General features: G+C 37.8%; 1 protein-coding gene across 1 annotated transcript; it reads left to right on the top strand.

Annotated features, from left to right (window-relative positions):
- The first annotated feature begins 18,787 nt into the window (after window positions 1-18,787).
- Window positions 18,788-25,347, top strand: LOC114358310 (macrophage mannose receptor 1-like). The gene is made up of 6 exons (XM_028312242.1): window positions 18,788-18,892; window positions 20,615-20,731; window positions 22,848-22,988; window positions 23,105-23,302; window positions 23,555-23,806; window positions 24,992-25,347. The coding sequence occupies exons 1-6, from the start codon at window positions 18,838-18,840 to the stop codon at window positions 25,189-25,191; spliced, it is 963 nt and encodes a 320-aa protein (XP_028168043.1). The 5' UTR covers window positions 18,788-18,837; the 3' UTR covers window positions 25,192-25,347.
- Window positions 25,348-26,142: the final 795 nt, after the last annotated feature.

Genomic DNA, 26,142 nt, shown 5'->3' with positions numbered 1-26,142 from the left:
ATATTTTCGTACCTACTCGTACTATAATCATTCATTACATACTTGTAGAAGAACTTTTTATATCCTACATTGGAACAATCTTAAAAAAACGTTTTTCAGTGTAATTTTCAGTCAAATATTTGTGTTTTCCCCGACATTATAGAGTCATTTTGCAGCATTCTTCCGACAGTTATAGACAAATTGTTTTTTATCCATCTATAGTTTTTATAGCAATCATCTCTAGCATTCTAATTCATACACAATAGACGTGGACTAGACTCATATATTAGATGTTATTAGTTACTTTCCACAATTACTGCTAAATGCCTCCTCTGACATTTCGCTCACAAATGCCGCAGATTCAATACACTTTAAATACAGCATGTGAGTGACAATGTAGCCGTGGGAATAAAGCGTGGAATGCACGAACAATGTTTAATAGTTTGTACAGTCGGCCGCTGAAAATGTTGCAAATATAAAAATGTTATAAAAATAATAAATATGTCTTTGAAGCTCAGTAAAGCAGAGCTGTGTCAACATTTCCTGACTAATGGAGCTCCATTGTCATCTTGACAAAGCTCCTTAAAAAACCATCTCCTGAAACACATGAAACGGCAAAACTCGTTACTTTGCTAATTTGGGTATTTTGAGTTTGATCTGCCTCTGTAAGTTACATACATATAAGATTTTTCGGTGGACAATCCTCAAGGCTCGCATCACGCACGACATCAATTCTTATGTCCTTGATGCTATTGGACTGCTCTACATAGCGCTGCGTGCATGAAAAAACCGCAGCGGAGTTAGGGTATACGGGACTATTCCCACCTCTCGTTCCCATCACTGCAACTCCTGTGTAGCCAAGATCTACAGCTTGACCTCCAATAAAAATCCAATCAATGAAGGTCTTTGTCCCAGGGGAAAGTTAAACTGCCATTGGACCCGCAACGAAATTAATCAGAAGGACATAGGAGTTCGAAGTAAAGGTTCGACTCCCCTCCTTTGCAAAGAGGATGACACGGAGTTAGGGTATACTCGATATCGCTCTACATAATACATATTTTCCACAGGTGACTGTACTTAGAGGTGCCGACGATGCATGCGTCGCTTGCAGAAGGAAACAATTACCCTCGGACAGTATTTATGTCCCTTAAAGCATTATGTTTAGATCCTGTCCGTACGTCCTCCGCCGACCATTGCAATGCAAAATGCAATATTGCATTTAACACTCATTACTTGTATTCAGATACTCGTACTTACAAAAAAACAGAAATCTTCTTAATTTTTCTATATTCTTATGCATATGAGAAAACTTTATTTAGCGTCAGATTCTAAAATATATCCTTGAGATGGTATGCATAAAATCGCAAATCCTTACTTATATTATAAATGCGAACGTAACTCTGTCTGTCGCGCTTTCACGCCTAAATCACTGATCCAATTTTGATGAAATTTGGCATAGAGATAGTTTTAGTCCCGGGAAAGGACATAGGATAGTTTTTATCCCGGCTTATGAAATAGTAACGCGCGCGAGTTTTTCTGTGACAAACAAAAATTAACAAAATTTCACGCCGGCGAAGCCAAGGGCAAAAGGACATAATAAGTAGGTTAATAACATGGATATAGGTATTAGCATCGTGCATTTTACAGAATAATTCCATGTGAAAATATTATTTGAAAACATAACAGGACCCCTAGAATATCCAACTATCATCCTGTGAAGTCCTACTAACGTATGTCCGCGTTCATCTGTCGTTAAACAGATCCATTCCTTAAGCTCATTAAGCCATCGCGTCTTAATTGCCTGCGTAATTACCGCAATCACGATGACGAGTATGAGATAAATCTCTAATATTAGATAAGTCGGAGCCATTAGTGACTAATGAAAACACCGCCCTCCACTTTGTCTGTGTTACACTTACTGTGCTGTCTCCTTAAACCAATGAGGGCTATCGTTTTTATACCTAACAGTTGGCACCCCTGGCGATTGACAGGACCTTACTTTACAGTGGCGCCATCTTGATGAGTGCAAATGCGATAGTCCTCCTACCACTTTAGCGGTCACAAGTTGGCGCCACTGTCTTCGCGACTAGCAAGTGACAGGACCTTACTCTACAGTGGCGCCAACTGGTGAGCGCTAAAACGATAGCCCTCATTGGTTGCCTGGTAGAAAATACCACCTAACGTTCGGGTAAGCTTAGCTTTAAGTCAACTAGCCTAGGCGTGGTAGTAGGGCCACATATTTTTCTTTATTAAGGAAACAAACAGCATGAGTTTATACATGTTAACTTAAAAAATAAAAACATCGGGATGAATTCGCGTTTGATAGAGTCCTGTTCAATTAATCACAACACCTAGATTAGTTTATTTAAAGCTAAGGTATTAATATCAGTTTTTAGGTAATGACTTAGTGCATCTAACTAAAAAATGGGAAAAAAGGTAAGTTCACGGTCTATTTTTTTTAAACATTGAAAAATTTAAAAAGAAGCACCATTTTTACTTTATTTTTTACGATTCAAGTGATTCTAAGAAAACGGTAGCTTTAGGTAAACTTTTTGATGTCAACTTATTAATAGCTACTATAGCTAAAATAATCTTATAAAAATCTTATATTTTTTTAGCTGTCAAACGAACGCACTTTTATACCTATAGGTCCTGTGCATGGGTAGATTTTGCTAAATAAATGAATCCACCCGGACTCTGAAACTAAATAAATTAAAATAGTTGTAATTTTTAATAATAGGGATAAAATGTTTTATTCCAGTGGATTTGTCGATAAAATTGATCATATTACTGCGCCCTAACGGGTCGGAAACTGGTGACCGGACACACTGTATATTATTTTGCATTATTAATTCAAAAATCCTACTAACCATCAGATTACCCATCATTGATAAGCATGTGCTTGGTAACCTACTTATCCTATACATGGCTAGAACAAAGCCTTTGTCCTTCATCAACTACAGTCGCACGCGCAGCCAACCGTGACAGATGCGCATGGCAATTAGTTCCCATGCAGTGGAGCTGGTGCAGAAGTATAGTGGTGGATAAGGATGGTTGTAGCCACCACATGGTAGTACTTCCATCAGTCATTTGTTTAAATTAGAACCTGAATACAAAGGGGTTGATGGAGTGGAGAATGAGGGTGGGAAATTTCAATGAAATTGAGGATGGGTTTTGAACACTAGTTTTTTCTTTGATGATTATGTCGTATTTTTGGGTTTATCATTACTGGATATAACGAGGGATTTCCAGTTATTCATTTTTGAATACCCCCATGTTCAGCTCAGTCTATGATCAGTCTACTATCACAAAATAATATTTTTGGCGCTGCGATTTTCCTCACTCAATTCATCATTTTGAAACTATAATGATTGGTGATTTAAATTGAATACTTTTTACACAAAGAACTTCATCTGTCTATAATATGTAGCCCATACATTTTTTTCCAAAGACAATAATATGTTCAGCTTGAACAAAATATCGCTGTGGTGGCAGCCCTGCTCAATAATGCGCCGCATAAAGCCGCTTCCGGTGGCGGACAAAGCGGACAACCACCACTGCAACTGCGGTTTATACATACTGCAATCATTTCATTAGCTTAATTAACACCTACTGCACATAAAACAATCTTTATAAACTTTAGATACCTACCTAGTGTGATTCTAATACAAAAGAAGAAAAAAGAAACAAAAGTCGTCATATTTGTGACCAGAAGCTTAATTATTTAATTGAACCGTTACAATCGCTTTCAATAACATAATTGAGTTTAGATTGTACATATTTATGTTGTACTTTTAGCGAGCGACAGTCATACCACAGAATAATAATAAGTATGGTCATACCTAGCAGCGACTATCACCCATCATATCCACTTACGTTTAATATGAATAATGGAACGCTGAAAATCTGTGTCGGGACTCGGGATACGCCTTCGTTCGTTCGTTCATTCGTTTCAGCCGAAAGACGTCCACTGCTGGACAAAGGCTTCCCCAAGGATGATGCTGGATACGCCTATACTGAAAAAATGATCGTCTTTAGTCTGAAAATTTAACTATTCTTTTTCTGTCTGTATACCTTATTGTTTTTCTGTTATAAACAAAGACCTGTGGTTACTCTCAGTAATTTTAGCAACATGAGAATGGACCCTGTGAGGCAACCTGGTTAGTGGCCCCAGTTTGACCTCAGCTATAAGAAAAAAGCTCTAGTTTTAGGCCTCAGCCTCGAATTTAGCGGGCAGCGGCGCGGGAGCGGTGGCGGCGTGGGAGCGGGGCGGGAAACGCAGACCCGTTCACGAAACAAGCGGGCAGCTCGCGCGGCGCTTTAGCGGCGAAGTGTTGTGTTCGGGGTTGTGTTGTCGAGATATTTGTTTTTATTCGCAAATGGAATGTCTGAACAACGGCGACAATTTTATTTCGATTCAAGTTTATTCCTAACGCTCGATTTATTGTGGGCAAAAGAAGGAGTGCGCTGCCCGCTCGTTGCCTGCTCCCGCGCCGCTGCCCGCTCGTTGTCGCGAAATTCGAGGCTGAGGCCTTATAAGGAAGTCCACAGTTTGTGCAGCCAACACACGAACGTAGAAGGATACGCTACAGCGGCTGCGAACCGCGATAAACATAGCCCATGTCGGTAAACATACTCGTAGTATAAGTTTAATTATACAACCAGCGTTATTATGTACCGTACGAGCAAAAAGGATTTTACAATTCGCAGAACTGTTAATGGCACTTTATTACCTTTGATTAAAGTTCATTAGTTAAATAGCCACGTGGTTTTGCCCTTTCGGTTTGTCACAAGAGTGTAACGCGATCAAAAGTCGATTTATTACTAAAGGTCTAAACAATTTTATCAGATTGAGAAAAATTCTAACGATATAAGGTGAGCACACTGTAATCTAATGTACTAAGAGCCTGTGAACTAAAATTCTATATTCGCCCACGAATCAAATACGAGTATTGCTCGTATTCGTTTTTAAAGGATTTCTTTCGCTTGTGTGTTTTCCGTAAGCACTGTCTACGAATGTTGTCTACGAATCGATGTCCTACTGTCAAAACGTAGGTATATCGTTGTGAAACTGTCAGGCATGTAGAGTTCATGTCCTACGATAATAATCATCATCATTTCAGCCACAGGACGTCCACTGCTGAACATTATATAGGCCTCCTTCAATGATTTCCACATCGCGGTTGGTAGCGGCCTGCATCCAGCGCCCTCCTGCTGCCTTTATGAGGTCGTCGGTCCACCTTGTCCTACGATAAAGATAAGTTTAATTGATGATTAAAGATTTTATCATCATCAGTCCTCATTATCCGCAATTCTCCTCACCTCACCCGTTCCTTATCTACCGACTACCCATCATCCTTTGTCTTAGCTAATGAATCACCGACGTATTAAAGCATTCCGAAGTTAATCGTGCAAACTCATTAGCATAGAATGGTCATCAACACCCTGTAGTAATTAAAGATGTGTTCTGTTATATCATAGACTATAGACGATTCCATTTAACGGTTAATGAGCGTTAAGTGTGCAGGAGTCATTCATTTGAGTTACAGAGTTAAACTCTTAACTCCCGGACTATCTATAAGGCCTACTCAAAGAATCTAATAAAATAACTGTGTCTTATAATTCAAGTTAAGTTCAAGTACTACCTATTGAAAATTCTTTCACTATTAGAATCCTACATTTTTCTAATGAATCTAGGCGGTACGAAATTCGCTGAATCAGCTAGTCGTCTATAATATTCTACACGGAGACGGAGGTAACTATAAAACTTTTCAGAAAAGCTCTACTTGAATGGCCTCTGTTTTTCATCGATGTGAATGGCAGTGCCTCCTCAAACCTAAAATTACTCTTCATCAACGAGCAGATTACTTCGGCTGTAAAAACTGTACGCACGTCAACAATGGATGCCATAGACAACAGTGAAAGAAGAAGCGAAACGTTGAAAAAGGCCTTGCCTCACTCAGAAGCCAAAATAATTGTACATTTCAGCTGATTGATTGCTATAAAGATCACATGTGCTGTCACCAAAATATGATTAGCCCCCGGTTTCTGAATTACGATTTTAGCTTCATCATCATCATCATCTCAGCCATAAGACGTCCACTGTTGAACATAGGCCTCCCCCAATGCTTTCCATGTTGCCCGGTTGGTAGCGGCCTGCGTCCAGCGCTTTCCTGCTACCTTTATGATGTCGTCGGTCCACCTTGTACGCGGCCTCCACTCCAGAACCTTGCTGCCCCATCGGCCGTCAGTTCTGCGTACTATGTGCCCTGCCCATTGCCACTTCAGCTTGCTAATCCATCGGGCTATGTCAGCGACTTTAGTTCGTTTACGGATCTCCTCATTTCTGATTCGATCTCGTAAAGAAACACCGAGCATAGCCCTCTCCATAACACGCTGTGTGATTTTAGCTTGATCATGCTCATTTTCAGAACACGAGCATTTATTAGTTCGTACTTAAGTAGAAAATTTGCACGAATCTTAATTAGATTAAATAGTAGTTAAGGAGTAATTAATTATATTACAGTCAAACAGAATAATTTTGACACTAATTGTAAGAAGTGGAAGTTAAAAAAATCATTATCAATTTTAAAAACTTTAAGCCACTTAACAGACCCGATTTTATCAAATTCGTGGTGATGAAGATGTTTGTAGTTTGTGTAGCGTATATTTACTACATCTACGAATGTTTATAGTATAACAAGGCATACTAGTGAGATACAGGCGATTGATTCTTTTGACAATAGCATAGAAAACCCATGGGAACCATTGTTCGAGGAAAGCCGATAGAAACGATTACATGGGAACTTTGCACAAAAACGCATTCCTATGCTTAATGGTATAATTTGTACTGTTCTAAACGAGAAAGAGGCTGGTCTATGGTTAATCTTTAGAATTGCTAAGTTCACCGTTATGTACGACGAATCGAATCAGTCAAAGTCAAAGTTGTTTATTCAGTACTTTTTTTTATCCACAACGAGGAAGCTTTTGGCCTGTATCTCACCTGGTGGTAAGTGATGATCAGGCCGAAGGTGGAAACGAGCTTCACCTGGAATCCTCAACCACAGAGGAACTGGCTATCTTACCTCTAAGTGCCGGAACACAACAATGCTGTTAACATTGTTGTTATGGCGACAGACTTAGGTAAGATGGTAGTAGCTAGCCAGGCGGACTTGGAACAAGCCCTACCACCAACCAAACCAAGCAGAAAATTCTGCCCCCACTGGGAATCGAACCCGGGACCTTTGCGTCTGAAGCAGGTGGTCTACCATTAGACCACAGAGGCGGTTGAACTTAGGCCCAAGAAGTAAACTATAGTTGGACCATCTTTATCAGCATCTACTTTTAGAAGTTCACTATTGGGATAAATCACAGCGAGTTTCATTACGTAGGTACAGTAGAACGCCGATTATCCGAATTAATTGGGACCGGGGTCGATTCGGATAATCGAAAATTCGGATAATCGGACATGGGCTGGTAATAGAGAACACTTTACTTTAACAAACAGATATATTTCTACTGAGCGTTATTGTAGAACTGCTACAATAACGCTCAGTTGAAATATATCTGAGTTCCAACAAAACAAATCAAAAATTACTTGGTTTAAAATTTTTAAATTACGCTCAGGACCGATTCCGATAATTGGCGATTCGGTTAATCGGCGTTCGGATAATCGGCGTTCTACTGTATATTTTATTAGAGCTCTAGCGGTTAATTCAATCAGTGCCTAAGGTAAGGGAGCGTCATAATATTACTGACATAATATTATGACGTCACAGAGCATACAAGTCTGAAGTCTCGCTGACATTTTACGTAACAAAAAACACCCTCTTGTGCCATTCCCATATCTCAGGCAATGATGTCTGGATGTTTGTTACTGTTTCACGCAAAAACTACTGAACGGATTTTGTTGAAACTTGGCAGTATTATTGTTTATAACCCAGATTAACATATCCCAACTATCCCAACTAATATTATAAATGCGAAAGTAACTCTGTCTGTCTGTCTGTCTGTCTGTTACGCTTTCCCGCTTAAACCTCGCAACCGATTTTGATGAAATTTGGCATAGAGATAGTTTGAGTCCCGGGAAAGAACATAGGATAGTTTTTATCCCGGTTTATGAAACAGGGACGCGCGCGATAAAGTTTTTCTGTGACAGACAAAATTCCACGCGGGCGAAGCCGCGGGCGGAAAGCTAGTAGGCTATAATTTATGCCGATTTGTGACACTAAATTTCACGCGGGTGAAGCCGCGGGCAAAAGCTAGTATTGTCATAATATTTATCGTAATCTTTCACCTGAAGATACTTGAAGGCCTTGGCATATAAACAGACAGCTGTTTGCGAAGGACGAACATGATGATATGGTAGCCAATAGCTACCAGCTGATTTCAATGCTAATTTCATATGGGCCGTTGTTTCACTGAAGAGATAGGATCAACGCATCACACATGCTCTAAAAAAGGTAAAAAAAGGCAAATTAAAAACACCAGGCACTGTAATCGTGTAACAAAAAAAACACTAGAAAAACGTACAGAAAACCATGTTAGTTCAACTAATAATATGATTCAATTGCGATAAGATTAAATAAATAAATAATATCTCGACTCACAGTAATCTTTGTCTCGCGTAATATGAGTTTTAGTGGACCAAAAACGCCAGACGGTAGTCAGAGTCACCGAAGAAAGTTAACATAATACAAAAATGCCTGATATTTTCCTAGGAAATGAAAATATTGTACTTTGAGTCCAAAGTTTACAACGATAATGGCACATAGAATAAATGCATAAAGTGTAAGCCTAGTTGCAGACCACCGACTTTTAGTTGGCCGATAGTTTGGGCCTGATTCTAATTTCTATGAAGAATCGTGCGATACCAAATTTCAAAAAATACCTTTCTACCCCTAAGTTTCTACAGGAAGAAGAAAAAGTAAACTTAAGTGACTCTAAAAACAAATTGAACAATAAACAATTGAAGAGCACATTACAATGGGCAATAAAATTGACAATTACCAATGGAAATTAAGGAAAATGTAGACCACAAGTGCACACGAGTGGCCGTAAAACGGTGTTTAATAGCTCAATACGTGCCATGGGGCCGACCAAGCGCAAAATTGGCTGCCATCCACCATTGATTCTTTGCCCTGTTGGAGTTATTTTGTTGTGTATTGAGGTGAAGCTCTAGTGAAAAGGTGCTTTATTTAAGGCACGAAATGTTAACAAGAATATCATCATCACCATTTCAAATTCAAGTCATTTATTGCATGGGTAAGGGTTGGTAGCCATTTCAGCCACAGGACGTCCAGTGTTGAACATAGGCCTCCTGCAATGATTTCCACATCGCTCGGTTGGTAGCGGCAGTAGCGGCCTGCATCCAGCAACTCCCTGCTATCTTTGTGAGGTCGTCGGTTTTATTAATTGATGATGTTGATCAAAGGTACATTGATCGTATAGGTGGATTTAAACCATGTTAAAAGCCATGACAACGGCTGACACCTAAGGATTGGAAGAGACCCATAAAGACGAATACGAGTATGATATTGTAAATACCATCTGATAATGGATCCGGGTGGTAGCAAACTCAAGAAAAGCTTGTTATTGTTAATGCTATTCATATTTTACAAGTTCGCATAAAATAGACCCTAATTTGGGCATGACAACGAACACGAAATCCGTAATTAAATATTTGTATAGCATAAATATGCCTATTTAGAATCCTCCGAATAAGGCCTGATAAGAAAACCGCATATTTTCTAATTTCTAAATAAGTAAAGTTGATCAATAAAGTTTTAATAAGCCCCTCCTTATACTGATGTCCTTTTTCGAACAAAGAAGAAGTCGGCCATTTAAATAATAATTTATTCGGTACAATGCCTCAAAATCATAAAAAGTTTTACGGGACCTTTAGGGGTCAGTATATTTGTTTAATTTTTATTGAATTATCACATTGACCAGAGAGAAAAAGAAACACCTCTGATTGAATAAAATCTTTTTTTTTTTTATCTTTTACTGAAATAATTGTGGAAAACCTTGGGGGAGGCCTTTGTCCAGCAGAGGACGTCATTTGGCTGAAACGAACGAACGAACTAAAATAATAAGCATTTATTGATTAAAATGAACTTTGCATGAATAAGAGGAATACAGTATGCCAGCTCTCAATTTCGTGGTGTAGTTTTATTAATAAAACCCCATAGTTTTAAGCATATTAACTAGACTCTAGTTGTCCTGAAAGGACCTTCGAATCTACGTTCTAGCCAATGACAGAATGACACTGTATTTTTTCCACATAGCTTATTTTGAAGATGAACAAGAGTTGAAGATCCCTTACAGTCATAAAATATACTTTTAAAATTTCTTGTAGTGCAGAACCCCAAAATATTTTTAAAACCAAACATGTCCGACATCAATGTAGCAAATTATTGTAAAAATCGAACGGGCTAATGTATTGAATATACAGTATAAAAGCACAAGATTCTAAATAAGGTTAGATCTTAATGCGTTCGCGTCTGTATATCAGTCGATACGGTGCGTAGGCGCAGGTTTTGGACTGTGGGAAGGATTCGGGACATGGAGTTACGAAAAAATGCAATGGATACGCTTAGTTGTCTTGTCGTTAGAATCCAAAGGCAATGAGAGCTAGCGTATAACGCTTGAGTAGATTAAAGCGCAATAGGTACACATTGTGGTACACAAGTGGGCCTCAGAATGAACATGGACAAGACAAAAATCATGTCTAATGTCCGTGTTGCACCCACTCCTCTGAAGGTTGGAGACTCTACACTCGAAGTTGTCGACAATTATGTATACCTGGGACAAACAGTCCAGTTAGGTAGGTCCAACTTCGAGAAAGAGGTCAATCGTCGAATCCAACTCGGATGGGCAGCGTTCGGGAAGCTTCGCCATATACTCATGTCCGAAATACCGCAGTGTCTCAAGACGAAAGTCTTCGAGCAGTGTGTGTTGCCAGTGTTGACATATGGATCCGAAACGTGGTCGCTTACTATGGGCCTCATAAGAAGGCTCAAGGTCACCCAAAGGGCGATGGAGCGGGCTATGCTCGGAGTTTCCCTGCGTGAAGTAGCAGTAGAAGAAGTATAAAGTAGCATTGTTTTTAATACATATCCTGCGATGTACTCTTAAGAGTTAAAACCATGGTCCCTGTATGTGGTGCACTCATACCGATCCCAAGGAACCGTACTTACTCATAACAATAAGACACACACTGATCCATGTATTCATGCACTTGACTTTATGTCTTGAAACGCTGGTAGGGTAAAAAAAATAACGAGATTTGACGATTTGTAAGTATTACTTTATTTTAAAAAGGTAAATAAAGATGCTTTTGGTTTTGTATTTAACAAATTATCAGTTTTATCGGAATTAATTAATTTTCGAATCGAGTCACACGATATCATTCGATGACTTTGCGAATGCAGTACGATGATACGATTACTTTTACGTTGCGGCAATCACTAAAATTCGCTAAAATGACACTAATGACGTTTAAAAAGTGGCACGCTCGGTTTCATACAATTTTTGACACATGCTGCATCTATCCATATCTGTGTTCCTACTAGAGGTACAGAATGGCGCCACTGTAGAGTAAGGTCATGTCAATCGCCAGTGGTGCTAACTATTTTGTAGATATAAAACGATTAGCCTTTTTATAAATATTTTTGACAGTTAAGTAGCAACGTTCATCAATTAACGTGTATTTTTCAATTATTTATTATATTTATTTTACAATAGCCATTACCAACATGGAGATATGAGATGAGTATATGAGACAAAAAGATTCATGTCGATTATCTTTTTATCGATTCGTTGACTCAAACTCTTGATCGGCAAGAATGCATTAATCTTACATTGTAGGAGTCCTAATGAAGTCGTTGTCCGTCAATAACCCATATTTTACATTCGAGTAGTTTACACCACTCTCGCATTTCAGCTGTAATCTAATTAATAAAGGAAACGAGATGGTTCCGTATTTATTTATTTATTTATTTGTAGGCTTACAGAGCCAGTCCAACTTGCGTATAAGCTTAAAAAATATGTCTTATTTAATTAAGAAAAAAGCTGGCAGAGATTTAGTGCCTCGTCGATACTTACAAGCTTTTTAAACTTATTCTTTTCAGTAAGTAAGTTTCAGGATATCAGCACCGTCTCAGGGCCCAGCTCAAAGCATAGAAAAATAAGGCCCAAGAAACCTACAAGTAGTAGTTATGGCGTAGTTATGTTCAAGTTAGATTATATTTCTGAAAACTTTATTAGACTTTTACGCTGTAAAATTTGAAATATTTTTGGTCCAAAATATTAAAATTCATAGTTTCGTAACTAAAAACTAACTAAAAGTTACTTTCAAATTATTTTACATATTATTTTTTGTTTTTACAATCATAGTTAACAAGTAAAGCAGCAAATCTCATCAACTTAATCAAGCAACAACGCAACGCACATGAAAGTGTTAATATGAATAAATTGCAAATACTGCAAGTAATAAATCAATACCAATAGTTCAATAAACTCATCGCATCGATCTTCGATTTACGATCACAATAAGGAACTCTAAATCGAAGATTCCGCGATCACGCGACCACTAATCGGCTGTCAAAGCGTTAAATGCAAATGCGCAAAAACAAACTCCAAGCTGCGCCGGCGCACGTCTGACTACACAATTCATGTGTAAACTGTTTTTCTTCTCTGTGGAAATTTTCAGATTTATTATCCGAGCTATAAATCTATACTCTATCTATACTCTATAGGTACTAATATTATAAATGCGAAAGTAACTCTGTCTGTCTGTCTTGCTTTCACGTCTAAACCACTGAACCGATTTTGATAAAATTTGGCATAGAGATAGTTTGAGTACTGGAAAAGGACATAGGACAGTTTTTATCCCAGTTTTTGAAATAGGGACGCGCGCGATAAAAAATTTCTGTGACAGACAAAATGCCACGCGGGCGAAGCCGCGGGCGGAAAGGTAGTGGTTTATAATGCTAGCATTATAGTAGTTAAATAACACAAACGCAATACAATTAATGTCTACATGCATATTATTAGGTGAAACAAACATTTTTATGCATTATTATCTAAAAAGAAATTAAATATGTGTTAAGACTATTGTCGTCCTTGACTCTCTGAATTGATTGACATTTTAATAAGTAAATGCATTTATTGTAAATCGCGCAAAAACAAGACAACATCTGCGCGCGCGCATATTATCCGTGTGTTAACTAGAGCGAGAGGTGTTGTTGACATTTCATTAATTATTTTGATAATTTATAGTCATTAGCACGGTGATTATCGATGCTTCTATGATTGTTTATTTAGGGAATAATAATTGGAAAGGTGTTTTCAGTATTTTTTTTACATTATGTACTTCTTAATGCGATGCTCACTGATAATGATGTAGGTATTGCATCAAGAATTAATTACTAATAATAAATTACGTTGGTAAATTTTATCTCTGAGTAATACATGCTGATTTCCCTACATTTCAAATAAAACGTGATTTTTCTTTCATTTTCAGGTCACTATCGTCTGGAGTACCTACGTAAGGTCAGTAAAATTATATTATCAGTACCTCTANGGCGCCACTGTAGAGTAAGGTCCTGTCAATCGCCAGGGGTGCCAACTGTTAAGTATAAAAACGATAGCCCTCATTGGAATAAGGTTGTGTTGTCAAGTTTTTGGCCACTTTGGGTATCACGAACTATTTGACGCTGACTCTACATACATTTTTGATTACACACAATTGACATTGACAAGTCATTCGTTTAATTCCAATTGCCATAAAAAATAATTATTTTAAGTGGAAAGTTTAACTGTACCTCTAGTACGAAAAACTTTCGAGTTCATTTCGTTTGCGTATTCAAAGTGTCATCGAAAAATTTTGTATGAAAAATTAAACAGCGCCCCCTATATTATAGCCGCCCTAGGGGGCGCTGTTTAATTTTTCATACAAAATTTTTCGATGACACTTTGAATACGCAAACGAAACGAACTCGAAAGTTTTTCGTACTAGAGGTACAGTTAAACTTTCCACTTAAAATAATTATTTTTTATGGCAATTGGAATTAAACGAATGACTTGTCAATGTCAATTGTGTGTAATCAAAAATGTATGTAGAGTCAGCGTCAAATAGTTCGTGATACCCAAAGTGGCCAAAAACTTGACAACACAACCTTATTCCAATGAGGGCTATCGTTTTTATACTTAACAGTTGGCACCCCTGGCGATTGACAGGACCTTACTCTACAGTGGCGCCTTCTTGATGAGTGCAAATGCGATAGTCCTCCTACCACTTTAGCGCTCTCAAGTTGGCGCCACTGTCTTCGCTAATAGCAAGTGACAGGACCTTACTCTACAGTGGCGCTAACTGGTGAGCGCTAAAACGATAGCCCTCATTGCAACAAGACGTGTTGCGAACTTTTTGGCCTGTCACTGATATCTGACGCTGACTTGTACCGCATCCTTTCTTCGTTCTTCTACGTACTTCAAATATTTCCTTCAATACGCATTATAAGTTGTCGCGTGGGCGCTCAAGTGCGTTGACTTCGATAATAAAGGATTGTCAGTAACTTGTATTAATTAATTGGAAGCGACAGTCATCGGCAAGGAGTCTTTGTCACTTGAAGGGTCGAAATTAATTGCAGTGAGAAAAAATACCAATTTATATGATCGCCTTTGTTGATTCTAAGAAGGGAACTCGTGTGGGTATGTAGAGGTTCATGACTCCATCCATAATAACTATATTTAGAAATTTCCAGTAAGTGAAACCATCGATTAATTGGCTATGCTTGGTAGAGTACTGATCCCTACTGTCGTTTCCATCAATGCAACTCCTGTACAGCCTGGAGCTACAGTTTGACCGCCAATGAAAGTTCAACCTATTAGGTTGTCAGAGACAAAAGTTATGGATAAGGCCTCGTCGCAAGGTAGATAATTTGAAACGAGGCATTTTTTAAAATCTTTATTATAGAATCATACAGCCTTTTTGATATAATTCATGCATAATCTACGAGTGTTTGTAGTTTGCTGAAAATCAAGAGTCCAACTGTCGAAAAAGAATGATAATACAGTTTGAACTTGATGGAAATATTAAAATAACTATTTCCATCAAGCGTAATTCAACTTGTAGCCTAATAACTCAGTACCTAGTCTAGATTAAATACACTAGACATGCATACTGCGTCCTGCCAGCTGGCGCAAGGCGGTGTTCACACTTCCAAAAAAATGCCATCCAAAAAATTGGTCACACACAAAAAAAAATAGAGCCCAGATTTAGACTCTACATTTAATTAAACTAGATAAAAATATTTTGAGTTTGTCTCATTTTTTAACAAAAATATTTTGTTTACGTATTTTATTAAATTGTGAGTATTTCCAGTCCCAATAGATATAATTAATTATACTTCGTATCTCTCCCGAAGATGATTATGTTTTACATGCAGCAGTACCTGGGATGATGCCGTCCTTATCACACTTTTAGAGAATATTTATTTAAAAATATAAGTTTTAAATATAATAAAGTACGTGTTTTGACTCCTCAGCACCGTAGTACATTCCGCGGTCCGCCATATTTCTTGTCATTACTTGTGTTGGTGTTCGTCCGACTCACACGTACTTTTCCAATAAAAATAATTTAGCGTAAAAATGGGTAAAAGGAAACGATCAAGTAATGGTGATAATAGTGATATGGTGAAAAGTTTTGTTAAAGTTTGTCCATGGAGACGGCAAAAGTCCTTTAGTTGGCCATAAAGTAAACTTAACGGAAAATGTTACTTAATTGATACCGAGGCGCAACCTGGAAGCATTGCTAAGTGTGCTCCTCGTTACTGGTTCTTCGTTCGTCATCGTCATTGTTCGTAAAAACCGGGTCGCGGCAGGCAAATAATAAAATTTGTCTTATGTCTTCTCCCTTATTAACTTCGATGGATAAATAGCTAAACCTCCTTGCGCGTAACTGACGTTTGTTGGAAAACCGATTTTTTCAGGCCATCGGATTTTAATTTCAAAAGTCATTGACCAATCCCAGTTCATATAATAACTATTATGACGTTTTCTATTGGCCAAAAGATTTAACTCTCTAAAAATCCGCGTGCAACCATATCCTGCTTAGATATTGTGCACTTTATTCAGCACAGATTAAACAAGCTAAATGACAAATAGAATAGATTGAAATGACAGATTGCACTTGAATTACCCTACTGGAAAGGGCCTACATACTAAAAAAGATTTACGCCCGTATTCACAAATGATACTTTCTTAAGTGAAGCAGCAGATCGAACGCACATCGCTGAATAGAGCTCTGTAATTGGTTCGTATGTCACCCTGTGCGTCCACGCGCACTGTGAGACCTCATAGTAATGTTAGATTATGACTGCTCAATATCTACTTAGCAGTTGATAAGTTGTTCTAGAGTAGTAGAGGAAACTATACTGACTGGTACGCGCATGGCACCTTACACAGTAAAAAGTAAGTTATTTTTAAACAAATAAAATTGCAAGCTGCCATTTCAGCCACAGCACTGCTGTCCACTGTTGAACCAATGATTTTGCAGATTGACCGATTGTAAGTCTACACCCATTGACTTCCATAACTGTCTTCCTTAATTATCTCTCTTAAATAGCACTAATATATCTGGAGTAAATTTAACCTGAATGAATAAACGCGCAACTACCAAATCTCCCATCTCCCTCCAAGATTTTCACTTTGTATTCAAGTTTTCGCGAGGGAGATTTCCTTAACCACCAAACATTCTTATTTAGACTCGAGATTTGCTCCAAGTTCGACGATCTCGCTGAATAGCCTGCTTATTGACAGCTAATTTATCCTACAATCCGTTTCACCATCGCGGGCGCCGAAACTTATTCTACTTTTTGCTGCAGTGCGAGAAAAATGTTGGAGGTGAGAAGTTCGATTAGATGGTGAGATTCATGCTTTTTAACCGACTTCAAAAAGGAGGAGGTTATATGTTCAGCTGTATGTATTTTTTCTATGTAGGTACCTATGTTCACCGATTACTCCGTCAATTGTGGACAGTATTACGTTTTACATATTTCGTCGTCGTCGTTTCAGCCAAATGACGTCCACTGCTGGACAAAGGCCTCCTCCAAGATTTTCCACAATGCATGGTCCTGCGCTGCTTGAAGACATCTTCCAGGGCGGTGGTAAATGGATCTGAAACGTTGTCGCTTATGTGGGCCGCTTAAGAAGGCTCAACGTCACCCAAAGGGCGATGGAGCGGGCTATGCTTGGAGTTTCCCTGCTTGATGGAATCAGAAATGAGGAGATCCGCAGGAGAACCAAAGTGACTGACATAGCTCGCAGAATTGCTAAAATCAAGTGGCAGTGGGTGGGGCACATAGCTCGTAGAGACGATGGCCGTTGGGACAGAAAAGTTCTCGAGTGGCGACCACTGGCTGGGCAGGCCTCCTACTAGGTGGACTGACGATCTGGTAAAGGTTGCGGGAAGAGCCTGGATGCGTGCAGCGCAGGAACGTGCATTGTGGAAAATCTTGGAGGAGGCCTTTGTCCAGCAGTGGTCGTCATTTGGCTGAAACGACGACGACGAAATATGAAAAACGTAATACATACGGAGGGAAGGGGGGGCCATTTTCCCTCCATAGCAAGTGGACAGATTCGCAACTGGACAGATTCGTTTGCCCTCGATTTCCTTAGGATCTCCTCATCATCAAATTCTGACTTGGTCGCAATGGGACCACCTCAGAAGTGTACCCTATCGAACAAAAAAAGATCGGTGACATACATAGACAAAAAACATACATACATCCGAACATATAACCTCCTCCTTATTTGAAGTCGGTTAAAAATTTGTCTAATTGCCGGAAAATACTGACACATATTATCTGATTCCTACGACTACAAACTGTTATTATCTCTAGTTTCATTATAATTTAATTAAGAAATCAAGTTTATGGCGTCATATTCAAGGGCTGTTAATAGGTACCGTTAATAACCGTTAGTAACTACTCGCAACTGCTGATTATAATAAATTAGCTTTCCGCCCGCAGCTTCGCCCGCGTGGAATTTTTTCTCTCACAGAAAAACTTTATCGCGCGCGTCCCTGTTTCAAAAACCGGGATAAAAACTATCCTATGTCCTTTCCCGGAACTCAAACTATCTCTATGCCAGATTTCATCAAAATCGGTTCAGTGGTTTAGGCCTGAAAGCAAGACAGACAGACAGAGTTTGCTTTTGCATTTATAATATTACTAGCCGTGACCACAACATCGTCCGCGTGGAATAATGACTTTGCTCGCGACTTCGTCCGCGTAGAAGTCCAAAACGTTTTTGCTTTGCATAAACAAGATTACAGTGAGCCAACCTTAAAAGATAGACATAACATGCTATCGCGGACTTTTTTTACTATTAACTTTTAAAGAGGAACAATCCTGTCATACATGAATTTTGCGAATTATTAACCATTTACGCAGCGTCAGCTCTCAAAAGGAAAAAAACACTGATTTGAAACATTCTTCATTGGTGCTCCGCTCCTATTTGGTCTTAGCGTTTTGATATACCTACATATAGCCTATAGCCTTCTGGGACAAACGGGCTATCCAACACAAAAATATTTTTTCAAATCGGTCCAGTAGTTCCTGAGATTTGCGCATTCAACCAAACAAACTCTTCAGCTTTGTAATATTAGTATAGATTAGTAGGTATATGTATAATTTAGTATTGATTAATATAGATATTAGTATAGATAGTTTATAGATTAGTATACATTGATTAAACAATTAACGGTACTGGTACCGGGATAGGAACCCAAATTGATACACCTTTAGCATTTATTCAATCAGTATCTGTAAGTCGTAGTTGAACCAAGGAGTAATCATGTGTGGGAATTATTATTATTTAGCTTTCTATTTAGTCTACATTTCTATTGCAAGTAAGTTGTTTCATAGTATTATACAGTGTGTCCGGGCATTTAGTGATCAAACTTTAAGGGTGTAACCTCTGGACAATTTTATTGATGAAAATTTGGGGCTTGACCTATTTTTCAATAATTTTTATTTAAGTTTTAAATTTTTAGTTTTCCCCTCTTCCTTCAAAAACAAGTGAAAGCGTGGGTAATTTAACACTAATAAGCAAATATTTTAAATCATACGATGGCCAATAAAATTAAAAGTACAAAACATACACAAGTTTTATACATTTTAAGGAAGTAAGAATGGATTTAATTAGAAAAACAATGACTTTTTTCACTTCTTTTTCAGTTATTTCCCATCACAATAAAAACCGGGTCGTTAATATTTTTCATAGAAATAGTTAATAGTCTTTATCTCAAGAACAAGACAAATCTAATAATTTTCTAGTATTCAGCATACTAGTTTCATACAGACTTGACTATAAACTACCATGCCGCAAAATGACTGTTCCCCAGTGTAATTAAAGAAAGCATAGGTAGTAATATCTTTATCTCAATAATATAGAATGGAAACGATAATTAGTGATCTCACTCGTTTATTTCTAAACTATACAAGTTATCTAAAAACTGGTTACTAATCCTGAAAGTGCTTCATGAGCTCTATCGAATGGTATCAATATAGGTTACAGAATAAATTGGGTCTATCCGAAAATTCGATGTTTCCAGCTTCCAAGAATATCAATCATGGTCATGTATTTTGTCCTAATAAATTATAAATAACGTTATTATTTCAGTATCAGTAACCAGTTTTTCGAAATTTTGTATAGTTTTTAAATAATCGAGTGAGATCACTTGTCGATTTCACCCTGTATTGTGTCTTACGAATATTTCATCTTAGTCAAGTCTTACTTCGTACGCGTGGAACCCGTTTTACCCCCTTCATCTATCTTACGCGGTTTAGATTTTTTCATACTAATGTTTTTTCCTGCTAACTCCCGTTCCCGTTAGAATTTCGCAATATCCTGTTGTAACTAAGCTTTAAGTTTACTAAGGTACCTGCATGCCAAATTTCAAGCGTCTATCGTAAGTGGCTTAGATTTTTTCATGCAAATGTTTTTTCCCGCTAACTCCCGTTCCCGTAGGAATTTTGCAATATCCTGTTATAACTAAGCTTTAAGTTTACTAAGGTACCTGCTTGCTAAATTTCAAGCGTCTAACTTAAAAGCGGTTTAGATTTTTCATACAAAAGGAATTTCCCTCTTGTTTCCGTTTCCGTGAGAATTTCAGAAATTCCTTGTTGTAACTAAGCTCTGAGTTTACTAAGGTACCTACATGCCAAATTTCAAGCGTCTAACTGAAGCGGTTTAGATTTTTCATACAAAAGGATTTTCCCGCTAATGCCCGTTCCCGTGGGAATTCCTAAGTATCCTATAACCTGCCCAGGAGTATGAAGAATAATTGTACCAAGTTTCGTTAAAATCCGTCAAGTAGTTTTTGTTTCTATAAGGAACATACAGACAGACAGACAGACAGACAGACAGACAGACAAAAATTTTACTGATTGCATTTTTGGCATCAGTATCGATCACTAATCACCCCCTGATAGTTATTTTGAAAATATATTTCATGTACAGAATTGACCTCTCTACAGATTTATTATAAGTATAGATTTAAATAATAATCACGATTTAATCGACCGATCTCGGTGGTCAACTGCTTTTCAAATCTAACTTTTTTTTCAAGGTACAAATGGCATATTCCGTTATGACTACACATACAGTAAAGAGGCAGGAGGATGGCTGAAGCTGCACCAAGCACCAGTGACGTTTACAGAAGCATTACTACGCTGCGACCTAGAAGGTTAAATTAAATACGACAATTATTAGAATTATGATATATTTTAAGTTAGGTATATTATTTAGTACATACCTACTTAATATTATTATAGTAGATTTTTGCGTTTAGATAAAAACAAGTGCGTGTCGTGCCACGCGCAGAGTAGAGTTCTATTGATAACACAATATATTTCAGAAGCAAGCAATTTCTTCATCTGTTACTTTTCTATTATTATTCACTTTTAATATTTTCTCATAAGCAATTTTGTTTTATTAGGTAAGAAATTTTATAATTAATGAGTTAAATTACTATTACTCTTAACCTTATTAATCTTAACCGTTATATTTTTCCTTAAAAAAATATAAAAAGGGCTATTACTATTATTTTGAATTTTCCCAGATTTTTCACGCCAACAGTTTAGTTATTAGAGGGGGACGCCCTATTCGAACAAAAATTGGCACTTTAACCTTTAATATTTTGCAAACGGATCCCTAGATCGCAAAACAAACTTAAAAAACCCCTAAACCATTTTTAAAGACCTATCCAACGAGACCCCACACAATGGAGAAGATGAAAAAAAACTCATCCCCACTTTTAATGTTAGGAAGTTTCTTTTTCTAAATTTTATTCTACCACTTTATCGGCGTGATTATATTATATATCCTACCTCCACAAAGTTACAGCTCTCTAGTGCAAATAGTTTTCAAGTAAAACGTCAGACGGACAGACAGACATAACGAAACTACAAGGGTTCCTTATCAGGACTACGGAACCCTAAAAAGCTTAATAGTCCAGTCAATGAATGCCTTAACGACGGTGTAGAGAGAAATCCGTGGAACACAATTTCTGACCTCGGGACTTTATTTAGCCTAGTTAGGTGGTGAACATAGCAAAAGTCCCCGCCCTTAGCCCTTGAGCCGGCGGGGAGAGGGGGGTTTAAAGGTACCACTTTTCGGTTTTTCGCTTAATCCTCGGAAACTATGCGTCCTAGTGACATGACTACTATGAACCAAAAAAAGCTTATTCAATTTGCTACAGGTGAGACTGTCAAGTTTTTCTATATCTTGTATAGTTTTTGCGGCATCTGCTCTAGAAGGTCTGTAAAATTGGAAATTTTATTGTTGTCTTACATGTTCCTATCAGGAGAAAATCGACTAAATCAACATTTACATCAGCTTCAAATTTCATAAATATACCTCAAACGGTTATTTAGGTATTGACGTTCAAAAATCGATATTTAGAGCACTACTATCTATCTATCACATGTGAAATGTTAAAATTTACTGGTTTTTTATTTGTTCATTTGTATTTACATAACTACCTTTCTGGATGCCAAATTTGAACCTTCGAGGTCATCTGGAAGTGGTTAGAATTTGGTCTATAGGTCAAACATGTAGATTTTTGGACGTCAATATCTAAAAAACCGTTTGAGGCATATTTATGAAATTTGAAACAGATGCATATCTTGCAAGTCTCAACACATGAGCCAAATTTGAAGTGTTAATGCACAGTACTTTTTGAGTGATGAGGAGTCAAAAGTGGCTCAAAGTGATTCGTCTAAATATACGCACGGTGTAGTCCCCTCGCTGGAACTAGCCTTAACATGCTCCCGCATGTCTAGAATGATTGCTCAATGTTGATTTAGTCGATTTTCTCCTGATGGGAACATGTAGGACAAAAATAAAATTTCCAATATTACAGACCTTCTAGAGCAGATGCCGCGAAAACTATATAATTCATAGAAAAACTTGTCCATCTCATCTGTAGCAAATTGAATATGCTTTTTTTGGTTCAAAGTAGTCATGTCACTAAGTCGCATAGTTTCCGAGGATTAAGCGAAAAACCGAAAAGTGGCACCTTTAAACCCCCCTCTCCCCGCCGGCTCAAGGGCTAAGGGCGGGTACTTTTGCTATGTTCACCTCCTAACTAGTCTAAATAAAGTCCTGAAGTCAGAAATTGTGTTCTACAGTTTTCCATCTATAATGCTTTATTGACTGGACTATAACTACATTGAACATTTATTTAATTTGATGCATTCGATTCTTCTCGCCACGACCTCTTTGATTTTTCTCTAAAGATATTATGATACCGTTAGGAGTCATGATATTATCTATGATTAATGTTGAAGACTAATCTACAGGTGCAGTTCTGGCATCGCCGCTGAATGCAAATCTCCAAGCAGCTATGATAGCAAGGATGACGGCGGGAGCTAGCTATGCTAGTCGCGTCTTTACGGGATTCCACGCCACAATTTCCAAAGGGGACTTCACATCTATCGAAGGTATTTTGAACTGGACGTAAAAAGCCATTTCTGTATCATTTACAGAGGTGGAAGTTCTATTTCTTTGTAATGTTTTATACTTTTTATAACGTGATAATGATTATACGTTTAATCAGGTATCCCGTTAGCAAAGATCCCCGTGCAATGGGCCATGGACGAACCTGACAACTTCCAGAACCAGGAATATTGCATCATCATGCTGGATAACGGGACGCTGGCTGTTACGCGGTGTAATGAGACGTACCCATACGTGTGCTACAAGAAGAAAACCAATAACCCTGTGATGAATAAAAATTGCGGCACTGTCGACACTGGTAATTAACTGCATTTACAGACAAAAACACAATAACCTTACATAACTGAAACATCTCTACACAAACAGCATGTTATCTATATCAACTGTTATATCAACTGAAAGAAAATTTAGACTGTTTGTATTGGTTATTATAATTTCGAAACTACTAGACCGAATTTGAAAATAGTTTTCACCATTAGAGCCCTGCATTATTTCTGGTGAACATAGGCATTTCAATATCTCAATAATCTTTTATCTGTTCTGATTGTAGCTTATACATTTGAACAAAGCACTGGTAGCTGCTACAAGTTTCACCACTTGGGGAAGACCTGGTGGCGCGCGCAGATGACCTGCCTCGCGGAGGGCGGCTATCTGGCCATCCTCAACAGCAATCAGGAAGCCACAGTCCTCATAAACCTCTTTGCCAAATATCCAGCAAACACTATAAATTTGAACAATAAGGACGTTGTTTCAGTTGGATTTCTTGATTGGAATCAAAATGGCACTTGGTACACAGTACATGGTAAGTTGTGATTAGTGATGTACAAGGCTCGAGGCTTCCGAGTCCTTTTGCCGAGAGCTCAGAGTCGTTTACAGGGCTTGCCTCGTTTGTATGAAGCTCGACGACTCGGAAGTCTTTTTTTAGAGTTCGAGCCTTTTTCGGGGCTCGCCTTGTTTGTATGAAGCTTGGAGTCTTTCGCAGAGCTCGAGCCTTTTTGAGAGCTCGAGCCTTTTTGAAAGCCCAGTTAACTTTTGTGTTAAGATCGTTCTTTTGAATAAAACTGCAGGAATTCTGATACCTACAATAAAATACATAGTTATTTGAAAAACGTTTTTCACAAAAGGACACAAATCAAATAATTACTACAAACAATTAGAATTTGTCCCAACAAAATAAAATATAGGTACCTACATTTTAAAAATCTTATAATAAAAATCAATGTACCTAGGTGATGTTTTTTTTTTATTTTTTGCCGAAGGTTTGAGCTATTTTGAAGGTTCGAGCTCTTTTGAAGGTTCGAGCTCTTTTCAGGGCTCGAGCACTTTTAAAGCCTCGAGGCATGGGTCAGAGAGCTCGCAGCTCGGCTAAGCTCGGGGCACCGAGCCTACCGAGCTCACTGAGCCTTGCCATTCCGCCTCGAGGCTTCAAAAATAGGACTCGACGCCTCGAGTCTTGTACATCACTAGTTGTGATAATGGTGATTTCTTATCTCAAAGAACGAAAGACAGTTTCGTTTTAATGACAACTTTATGACAGATGATGAAAGTCATAGTCAAACTTATTCATTCTTACTATAGTTACTAAAGAGTTTCTTCAGGGTATGGTTCGCGTGGGTGTAGTTTTTTGAATACCCTCTATTAAACAGTGTGAATCACGATAAGTGCACAAATGAAAATAGGTGAAACTAGACCTATTTCAGAGTATTTTATGTACTTTCTAGTATCGCCTGTTATTTAGCATTATTACTGTTTTTTTATCAGGATATACCTCTTAGTTTAAAAGTTATTGCGTTTTCTTTACAATAAGTAATTGGAAAAAAAAATCTTTGAAAAATAAAATAAAAACTTAAAAAGTTTTGACCTCTTTTTTGTCGATAAAAATAGGTCTAGTTTCACCTATTTTCATATGTGCACTTTATCGTGACTCACACTGTATATTTGGATCTACTTGCACTTCATTGGGTATAGCTGATTATGATACTTTCAGGTCAGAGTATTGAAGCGGCAGGGTATGCGAGGTGGGCGGACAACCAGCCGTCAGGCTCCAATATATTCGGCGGCGCCTACTGCGGGGCCATGGCCCGCACCGGCCTGTTCGACGACATCTGGTGCGAGTCTATTCCTTTTGCTTTTATATGCGAGAAGGCCCCAGAGAGTCTAGTTCCCAATGACGAAGAACATGAATAGAATAGAATAATTGTTTATTTGGATAAAACATTATAAACTTACAGTTGTTACAGCTAAACCATGTTGTGCTACATCTTGATGTATTAATATTGAAACAAAAAAAGAAACAATGCCATTAAATATTAATTTTTAACAGTACATTAATAAGATTTCCAATAAAATATATCAAAAATAACATTTGTGAATATTATTTGAAAGTCAAGAAATCCTTTATTTAATCAAAACTATGGTTCATAAGCTACCTGTGTAGTCTATTTTTAAAAATATTTATATTAAGATCTTTTATTTCTTTAGGGATTTTATTATAAATACGGATCCCCATGCAAAGACATATTTTTCCGTATTTAGTGGATCTCGATATGTCTTTTGGATCAGAGTCTTACGCCACGGCAGTTATTTCAATGTTTATACCTGACTAGCTTTCCGCCCGCGGCTTCGCCCGCGTGGAATTTTGTCTGTCACAGAAAAAATCGGTTGCGAGGTTTAAGCGGGAAAGCGTAACAGACAGACAGACAGACAGACAGACAGACAGAGTTACTTTCGCATTTATAATATTAGTTGGGATTATTAATGAAAATCGGTTGAATAGTTTTTAAGTGCTACACTTACACCGCTAAATTCATAACCTTTCCGTTTCTTTTGGGCCAGGAAAAAACTCTACAATAATAAAGAGATTACATAACAATCATTTTACTACAATATTATTAGAGACGGAAGATGTTACTACTCAATCTTAGATTAAAATCCTTTAGTTTACTCGTAAATCAAACGATTTGGGATTATATCCAAAATCCTGTGGACTATTCAGTGTTTATGCTCCCGACATAATGATGGCTCGCCTTTGAAGGGCTGTCCTATTCATACAACTTATATTCATTTCTGGTAATTTGAAGTTAAGGATGGTCCAACTTTAATTTGGAGAACCCGAGTAATTTCCGACCAGACAGCATT

The sequence above is a fragment of the Ostrinia furnacalis genome, unplaced genomic scaffold, assembly GCF_004193835.3.
Source record: "Ostrinia furnacalis isolate ACB-3 unplaced genomic scaffold, ASM419383v2 OfSCF3837, whole genome shotgun sequence".
Classification (NCBI taxonomy): domain Eukaryota; kingdom Metazoa; phylum Arthropoda; class Insecta; order Lepidoptera; family Crambidae; genus Ostrinia; species Ostrinia furnacalis.
The sequence above is the reverse complement of the archived record's forward strand: the minus strand, read 5'-3'. Positions and strand labels throughout refer to the sequence as shown.